Source organism: Pan paniscus, chromosome 11 (assembly GCF_029289425.2).
Source record: "Pan paniscus chromosome 11, NHGRI_mPanPan1-v2.0_pri, whole genome shotgun sequence".
Lineage (NCBI taxonomy): Eukaryota > Metazoa > Chordata > Mammalia > Primates > Hominidae > Pan > Pan paniscus.
The window spans coordinates 91,817,971-91,827,445 of record NC_073260.2 but is presented as its reverse complement, the minus strand read 5'-3'; the positions used below and the strand labels follow the sequence as shown (position 1 = coordinate 91,827,445).

Below are 9,475 nucleotides of genomic sequence, written 5' to 3'. Positions count from 1 at the left end.
TATCTACTTGGGGGGGCTGCCAGGAAATTTATTATTGTCCTCATACAAGTGGCCAAAGAACTGGCACCTCACTTTTACCCTTTGCATTTTCTCCTTTCTTCCCTCCTAAATGATTCTATGCCTAAAGGTGCAGCAGCTGTCTAATGGTCATGAGTACAAAAGATACAAAATAGATGATGGAGAGGAAAATGAGAAGGATCTGCTTCCTGATCCACCCCTTTGAAAGTGAGAAAGTTGGGAGTTGACCTTGGCTCCTCCCTTCATCTCACTTCACTGTGCTCCAAGACACTTCACTCAACCCTTAAATACCCTCAGATCTGCTTCCTTCCAACTCCTCTACCAGCCCGACATTGTTAAGGCCACATCATGTCTTGCCCGGCTTACTGAACTTCTCAGCTTACTGAACAAGACTCCCGGCTTCCAGACTTACCAGCTCCAACCTATGCTCTCACCTGCCGCCCCTTTCAGTCAAACTGGAAAGTTTTTATATTGATCTTTGCTTAAAATACATCAAGCGTTCTTCATTGCCTAGTGGATAAAAAGTCCTTAGTCTCACAGCCTTTATGATTTGTTTGGCTCCTGTCATACATGATGAAGACACTAATTATGATGACAAATATATATACATATACATGTGTACGTGTGTGCATGTGTGTGTAATTTTTGTACACAGACTATGTACCAAGCATTGTGCTAGGAACTTTACGTTTATTTAATCCTCACAATGTTTTCTCATATATTTGGTATTAATCTCATTTTACAGATAGGACGACTGATTCTCAGAGAGGTTAAGTCACTTGCCCAGGAATATACAGCTAGTTTAACTGGGGAAGGCCTGGATGTGAAAATTCTTTCCAGTAAATCAGTGTCTTGACATGAAAGCATGTACCGCTCATCAACCTGTTCTCCACCGCCCTCCTCTATCCTAAATGGGCAGCCCTGTTGAAGAATCACAGCCAAAGCCAGTCTTGCCCCCCGGGGCCAGAGGAATCCATCTGCCTCTGCCTACCAGAGCGGGAGGAACGCAGGCTCTCAATGCCTGCTTCAGCAAGGGAGGAGAGAATCGCCCAGAGCTGAGCGGCGTCGTAGGGTGGTGGTCCTGACCGGTCAAGGCCCCTTCTCCTCGTGAACTGGGGGCCAGGGAGCCACAGCGCTGTAGAAGTGAAATCCCGGCTCCAAGGTCACCCTCTCCCGAGCCTGGAGCTGGAAAGCCACGGGGACTCCGGGGACTCCCCCAAGGCCCGGACTAGCCTGGCACCCACCCCTCACCACTAACCCACTCCGCCTGGGCGCTGGTTCTGTGCGCTCCCGCGGCGCAGTCGCTCCGCTGCAAGAGCGCTTTCGCGCGCCGCCACCGCCCAGAGCCGGGACCAAAGCAGTCCTCGGGCACCGGCTCCCCGAGGGACACACACCCCCCCGCGCCCCGAGTCGAGGGGTTGAGAGAAGGGCGGTCGGGGAGCCCCTGGGCCTGCCGTCAGTCACCCGGATTTGTAACTGGAGAAGGGTGCGGGTCCCCGAGGGACATCTCCAGCTGGCACCTAACTCCTCGGATCCCGGACTGGGAGCCCGAGCTCGGATATTGCAACGGCTGCCCCGTGGGCAAACCGACCCTGGTTTCCGACTCCGGCCACTGGCAGCCTCGCGCCCCAGACCCTTCCCGGGCACGGAAGCGGGTCAGGTCGCCCTGCTCAGCCTCCGGAACGGCGGCGGCACAAACCCCGGCCGCTCCCAGCAGCCCCGACGAGACCCCGGGCAGCGCCTGCCGCCGGGTGGCCTCCCTCTGGGGCTGACCCCCTCGCGCCCCCGCGCGTCTGTCTGCGTTTCTGAGCCTGCTCTGACAGTGATGTAACAAGGCCAGGCTCGCGCCGCGTCCCCTCTTTCCCAGACTCCGTGCTCCCTCCTCCTCCCGCGCCCCGCGCTCTGCGCGCTGAGCTGGCGCCGGGCTCCGCTTGCACAGCACGGGGACCGACGGGCACTGCTGGGAGAGCCGCTCTCCCACGTTCCACCTCCCCGATGCAGAGTCCGTGGGGGAAACCAGGCTTTCCTCCCAGAACCAAGGGAGCGAGCCGAGGGGGCAGCTGCTGTGGAGGCTTCTGAGGAGACAGCCTGGCTTCTTTCCCTACTTCCTGGAGAGGGCAGGAAACCTCAGGTACCTCGTTGACCCCAGCCGGTGCGTGTTGATATGAGAGAGAGACGGAGGTTGCAATAGTGAGAAGAAGAGAGGGAGGGCACAAGAAAGGGAGGGAGGGAGAGGGGACGGAGAGAAAGAGTAGAAATAGAAACAGGGAGAGATTGCAAGAGAAACGCAGAGAGAGAGATAGAGAGATTGCAAGAGAGATACAGAGACAGAGATCAAGACTGAAAGTCAAGAAGCAAGTCGGAGACAAAGGGCAAGAGAAAGACAAGAGTTGGTGGGTGGGAGCTTGACTTGGATTTTTTTTTAACGCACTGTGGTTTCATCTCTGACAGAATAGAGGAACGCTGCTCCCTGGTCAGCAAGCAGCCCCCAACCTGGATGGAGTGAAAGATGCGGCCTGATGACATTAACCCGAGGACTGGGCTGGTGGTGGCCCTGGTCAGTGTCTTCCTGGTCTTTGGTTTCATGTTCACCGTCTCTGGGATGAAAGGGGAGACTTTGGGAAACATCCCCCTCCTGGCCATCGGGCCAGCCATCTGCCTACCAGGCATCGCAGCCATTGCCCTGGCCAGGAAAACCGAGGGATGCACCAAGTGGCCAGAGAACGAGCTGCTGTGGGTCCGCAAATTGCCCTGCTTCCGGAAGCCCAAAGACAAGGAGGTGGTAGAGCTGCTGAGGACCCCTTCAGACCTAGAATCCGGCAAGGGGAGCTCAGATGAGCTGGCTAAGAAGGCGGGCCTCAGGGGGAAGCCTCCCCCACAAAGCCAGGGTGAGGTGTCCGTGGCCAGCTCCATCAACAGCCCCACACCCACGGAGGAAGGAGAATGCCAGAGCCTCGTCCAGAATGGGCATCAGGAGGAGACGTCCAGATACCTGGACGGCTACTGCCCCTCGGGCAGTTCCCTCGCCTACAGTGCCTTGGACGTCAAGTGCTCAGCAAGGGACAGATCTGAGTGCCCTGAGCCTGAGGATAGCATCTTCTTTGTGCCCCAGGACAGTATCATCGTTTGTTCCTACAAGCAGAACAGCCCGTATGACAGATACTGTTGTTATATCAATCAGATACAAGGCAGGTGGGACCACGAGACCATCGTCTAATCTCTGCCTACAAAGGTGGCTGGATTGATAGAATATGACTAAGCCCAGCTCCCCGTGGAAGCAAATTGCTCTGCTTGGAGAGCCTTCACACTGTTAGAAATTGACCTGGTATGTGATGGGTGTGATAACCTCTGGTACCCGAGAGTCATGTAAATAGGCATGTTGGGGACACATCTTAGGGAAGGGCGATGAGGGTTAAGGACACTGGAAGAGGCAGTGGGTAGGAAAGGAAGCTACTCCAGTTGCTTCTTAACAATTTACACAATGTTAAATGTTTTGTAAAATAACCCAAAAAGTGCTATCCAGAACCAGCTGAGAGCAAGATAAATCTAGAGTGGGCTGCAGATGTGAGGCATCAAATGATGCATGAGCTGACCATAGGGAAACTGAGCTGCTTTATGTTTGAATAAGTTGAAAAGAAAATTAATGATCCGTTATATAAAGTAATTTTTGCCTGGTTAAAAGCTTATCACACTTGGTATTTGCTGAAAGAAAAAAAAATCAAGATATAAGAGTTAAACCCTCCTTAGATGGGATGGTTTTTGGGAAAAGGGTAGTTAAAGACAGTTGGATTATGTAACTGAGTCTTGTGGCATTATTGTCTGACAAGATCATGGTCTCTAATAAAGTAAAATAAGTGTGAGCAGCTATGTGAAAAGTTAACATTTTTAGATGGCTATGTTACTTCTTAAACTCTTCGTTTAAATCCATTTATTGCATCTTTATCTGAAATGAGTTTTTTCTAAACATTTACTATCATTCATGTATTATTTCCTTACCAGGTACAACATTATTTGAAATGATACTTTCATAGATTGGAATTTGTTTTCATCAAGACAAAATGAATTTTACATATATATCCAAGTCTTTAACATTGGCAGACATGTACTGATAATTACCATTCCTATATACCTTTTAAAATCTGAAAACTATAAAGTCTACACATTAGCCTTGAACATTGCACATAATTTGTATGAAATGCAATGGTTAAACCTTTGGAAGTGTCATTATTTGTACATTTGTTCAACTCCTCTCACAGACTGTAAATGCCAGTGAAACAAGAACTCATCTACTAAATTTAAGTGAAGCCTAGATTTTATTAAGCTCACCTGATCAGTGAACATTACATGATAAAAGTCTCTTTATTTCATACATTTTTGCTGCTGAGGAAAACAACAAATCACAATGATATCCTAAAATGTGCTTTCTATTTCACTTGCTCAACTGCAATAGATAAGAAGGCTATCAAGCAGAATGCCATTTGATCCCCGGTGAAGAAAAATATGAATTATATATAAGAATGGTGATAGAGTTCATCTTGAAGATCAGAAGTATTTTGTATCCTTCAAAGAATGATCATTTTAAGTGATCATATAGTCTTAGTCACTTTCTCCCAAAAGGGGAATTGAGGACAAAAATTTGGGCATATATGTTTTGTGTATTTCAATTCCAACTCTGCAATTCTTTCTTAAGTATAGCAATTGTTCTGTCTTAAAAATCATGGTATTTTTAAAAAATCATAATTTTCAAGTCAAGTTCAAGATCAAAAATATGTAATTATTTTAGTAGGGCTTAAATATCAGAAATGAGATGCATGATCTTGGGCAAATTTTATCTTCTTACACCTGAGTTTCCTACTCTGTGAAGGGAGGGGGAACTGATTTACACTTGATTATTTCTATCATTCATTTTCAGTTTAAATATTCTATGGTGTTATGTCAAAGGCATTTTATATATTGCCAGGAAATGAGTTACAGCAAAATGCATGCCAAAGTTATGAAATTTATGATAATTATGTGACATACATTGCACAGCTACTACTCAAAAAAGAATTTTGTAGATGTATGAAAGCGGATTATTCAACACAATGCATTCCTGAGAATAAAATGAACATAATCAGAGTAAAATATTTTTGAGGAGAAAACTTAAAATGTTGGTATAACTCAAAGTAATCTAATACACAACCTTGCACTAAATGTGATTGACATTTGGATTTGGGATGGGGAGAGATAGTTTCCTAAAATCACAGTAACTTTTAATAATTTTAATGCATTTTGAAGACAGAGAATCATATTTTTATAATGGTGAGAACTATGCAATAACTCTTTAGGAATGAAAACTTCCTTTAAGAAGTTTGCCACCGTTAGAGATGAGGAGATAGTGAGACAGAGAGATGTTCACAGAGACTCAGCAAATCTTAGACAATAATGCTGCAATTTTCTGAAAGAAGATGCTTGCAGTGTCAGGTATGGTTTGGGGGTTGGAAAAGTTACTTTTCTGATTTCTTGGAACCATTTAAAACTCCTTTATATCATTCTGTCTCTTTCCAAATTGAGGGTCAACTACTAGTTTAGAGATATAAGGTATTTTATCTTGTTTTCAAGTTCTACTTCAGAAGAAAACCTATTTCATGTTTCTTCTCCCATTACCTACTTAAGATACTTAAGGTATTTAAGTATGCATTTGAGGAAATATTTTCCTGTGCTAAAATAAAGGTTTGCAAATGTTGGTGTGAGAGGTTTTAACTTTGACCAGTGAGAATAAAATGTATGATTGTGTGTGTGAATTTCTCCTAACATATTAACCAACTCCTTTCTATATGCAACAAGGTAACCTGGTGCCCCAAATCAATACTTGTAAGTACTATTCAGAGTTAAACTTCCAAAGTCAAAAAAATATATACACAAAAAAAGGGTAAAAGCCACATTTTTTTGAACAGAGGTAGGAGAGAAAGAGAAAAAAAGTGTCTCAGCCCTTTAGAGGAAAAGACAGCAACTCATTCTGATGAGTTATACAGTTTTAGCAAATTGTTCTTATCAATATAATAGACATGAGGATTGTTCCTGGTAGCCTTCAAGAGCTCCTAGACAGATATAAATTTAAGTAGACATTACTTTATTTTGCTGTTAATCGAAGTAGACATTGCAACTTGATTCTGAATAGGCATTTTATTTTCAAAATTTTTCTACTGAATTTCTCTTTCTCTGTATGCCTACTTATTGTGCACATGGGTTGTTTTTCCAAACTGCTTCTTGATTCTTAAGTGAGAATTCAGACAAGATACTCAAACGAGAGCATATTAGACATCTGTTTTAAGATTTATTTTCTGTTGCAGTCATCTTGGCAAACAAAATCCAGATACAGTTAAGTTCAGGCTCTCTTCCAAACCCTGCTAAGCAGCTGCTTTGAAAATGTTTTCAATACTATGGATCTTAATATCCACTGAGATGACAAATGTAGGAAAGGAAGATTCATTCTGTTAAATGTTTTTTCTCTTTTGCAATGTCCAAGCTCTACTTATTTATTAATAGCCTCCCTCTGTACCCATAACATCATTTATTTGGTGAATTCACTGTTATTAATACTAGTATTTTATCACATTAAAGAAAAGGTTTCTGAAAACCCACAACCTCACTATCCTAAAGCAACTACTGTGTTTCTATTGTGGTATATCATCTTCCAGGCTTCCTCCACACGCAAATGCAGCATACATATTATAATAGTGTGTTTTTCTTTTCTCTTTGAATTATATTCCATGCATGTTTCCATGTTTCTATGTAGTATTTCTAATTATCAATGAACAATTGTGTAATATGCCATTTTAGTGATGTTCCATAATTTATCATGCCATTCCTTATTGCTGGCAAGATACTAAGTTTTATGGATGATTTTGTATGTTTTTTTCCTATTGCTGGTTACACTGCTATATTATTTGTTATATGCCAATAGAGAGGAACTTTACTATTGAACAGGTATCTCCTTGTGGATGAGAGAGAGGAGGCAGAAATGTGTAAATGAATGGAACTCTCCATATTGTTGTGTGGGTCTTCCCTTCACTCTTGTGGATATAAGACCCAGGGTGGGAAACAAAACGATGCTTCTTCCAAAAGATCCTCCCATCAGGACCAGAACTAGTATGTTTAGGAGTAAGACGGAACATTTCCCCAGCTAAGATACCAGTGGTGTGTTTCTCACAATTAGATTACAGTGGTGTCAGTCTTCAAGAGCATCGTGTTCAACAAGCAAAATGATAAATAGATGTAAACAATAATAATGACTTTGTAATATGCCAAAAGCATTTTCTTAAAGTACCTCATCATATATTTTATAATAGACTGTATTTCATATGTATATGTATTGTCGCCTATCAGTGACTTACAAATGAACTGGAATTTCAGGAATCTGATAGACTCTGCCCTTGAGTTTTCTGTGTTTCAGTTTCCTACTGGGAAAAACTAAACTGAGGATGGAAATGGGGACAAATGCTTGGTTTGCCCAAATATCTTAATAAAAGACTAGATTCCATTCAACCTCTTGTCCAGTTCACATAAAATCAGGTAGACACCATTGAGTCTGAGACCATGACTTTGATTTCTCATGACCTACCACAGGGTCCTCACTCTATGGGCACCCAAACAAAAGAAATGTGTACATGATGCTGCCCAGATACACAAACAGGCAGGCACTGATGTTAGATATCCACAGTCTTTGGCAAGTTGTTCCTGGGACTGACCCTTATTAGGGATTCTTTTTTTTATTTTTCCCTTTATTCCTTCCCTGACCCCAGATTACAGCCTGCAGACTTGGTATTCTAGGTGATAGTACAAAGCTTTGCATGCTTTACCCCTAATAAGGTACAGAGTTACAAAATGAACCGATTACAAAACAGTACATAAAGCTATTAAAAATCTCCTGTGCTGCTCTTTGACAAATCTATCTTTAGAAAGTTGAACATAAAAGATAATTTTGCAATTAGTCACTTTCTTATTTTTCATGGTAATGAACTATTGTACATAAGACAACTCTTCAGTAGGAGGCCAGACCACATTTGTTTGAAAAAACTAGGCTTTTGAAAATCACCTGCCTGTATCTTAACATGAAAAGTATGGGCAATTATTTTCTTTCTTTCTTTCTTTCTTTTTTTGAGACAGGGCCTTGTTCTGTCATCCAGGCTGGAGTGCAGTGGCATGATCTTGGCTCACTGCAACCTCCATCTCCTAGGTTTCAAACGATTCTTCTGCCTCAGTCTCCCCAGTAGCTGGGATTACAGGCGCCTGCCACCAAACGGCAAATTTTTGTATTTTTAGTAGAGACGAGGTTTCACCATGTTGGCCAGGCTGGTCTCGAACTCCTGACCTCAGGTGATCCACCAGCCTCAGCCTCTCAAAATGCTAGGATTACAGGCGTGATCCTAGCACTGCACCTGGCCATTATTTTCTATATAAGTGATTAGACCACCAGACCAACTCAGAAAGGCCCACTCTGTTCCTCTGCTTTTCCGAACTACCTCCCATCCCCTGCGGGAGCTTCTTGAATATTCCTGATTGTGCCCTGCAGCTGACCACCCTAAGGCTTTGCCCCAACCATTTTCTGTGCCTCAAATGCCCTGTCTTCACCCCTCTGCTGCGTAAGGCCCTAACGTCCTTCAAGGAGAAGCTGCCACATCTTCCACCATCTTCTGGATTTTCCGACTCAGAACTAATCCTTCTATTATTCTCTGGCCTCACAACACCCTCCACCACTATCATCACACACATTAGTTGCATAGGTATCTGTCTCTCCAACTGTAGTGTGAGCTCCTTGAAGGCAGGGACCACATTTTATCCATCTTTCCAATCCCCTACTTCACCCCCTGACACACTCATTTATTCCATCTTGCTCAGTGAAAACTCTAAATTGCACCATTTAGTTCACCCTCAAAGCCTACTTTCTTTTTCAAGTTGAATATAGTCAGCAACAATATGGGTTAAAATTGGCTTCTGTGGGTTGGGACCCTAACTTTTATTTTAGTATATTGTTTCTTTGGGAAAACCACGTCTTATATAACAAGAAGAAAGAAAGAAATCCTTCCAGAACATTTTCCCCTACCTCCATGATTAACCTAACTTCCACTCCATGAGTCAGAGACTGCACCAAACACGTGATAAGAACTGGTGGTTCTAGGAGCATGTGACAACCATTGAATTCCTGACCAGAAATAAGGTGAATCAATGTACTCAGGTTAATCCTGCAAGTAGGTCAACAAAATATAATTCCTCAGCTTTGCCTATTGTCCTTCTAATATGTTTTTTCACCAATACTTCTAAACAAGACCTTCAAGACCACCTGCATATTCTCTTGGGTCAGTATTGAGGGGCTGAGTTGCAGACCCTCTCCCACCACCCCCAGTGATGCTCCCCTTCTCCATAAAAGTTGTAAATACTCAGAGACCATGGTTTGTAATTCAGAGAAGTCCTGGCT

The 9,475-nt window shown here is 43.3% G+C and overlaps 1 protein-coding gene across 4 annotated transcripts; it reads left to right on the top strand.

Annotated features, from left to right (window-relative positions):
• The first annotated feature begins 931 nt into the window (after positions 1 to 931).
• Positions 932 to 8,901, top strand: TMEM215 (transmembrane protein 215). Of its 4 annotated transcripts, none has more exons than XR_008626575.2 (3): positions 932 to 2,149; positions 2,470 to 3,343; positions 4,469 to 8,901. XR_008626575.2 is itself a non-coding variant. In XM_003830108.4 (2 exons), the coding sequence occupies exon 2, from the start codon at positions 2,528 to 2,530 to the stop codon at positions 3,233 to 3,235; it is 708 nt and encodes a 235-aa protein (XP_003830156.1). In that variant the 5' UTR covers positions 1,517 to 2,149; positions 2,470 to 2,527; the 3' UTR covers positions 3,236 to 8,901. The 4 variants fall into 4 exon arrangements, 2 of the variants coding, with proteins under 2 accessions (XP_003830156.1, XP_008953727.1); XR_008626574.2 differs by having other exon boundaries at positions 1,517 to 2,170; XM_003830108.4 differs by having other exon boundaries at positions 1,517 to 2,149; positions 2,470 to 8,901.
• The last annotated feature ends 574 nt before the right edge of the window (positions 8,902 to 9,475 follow it).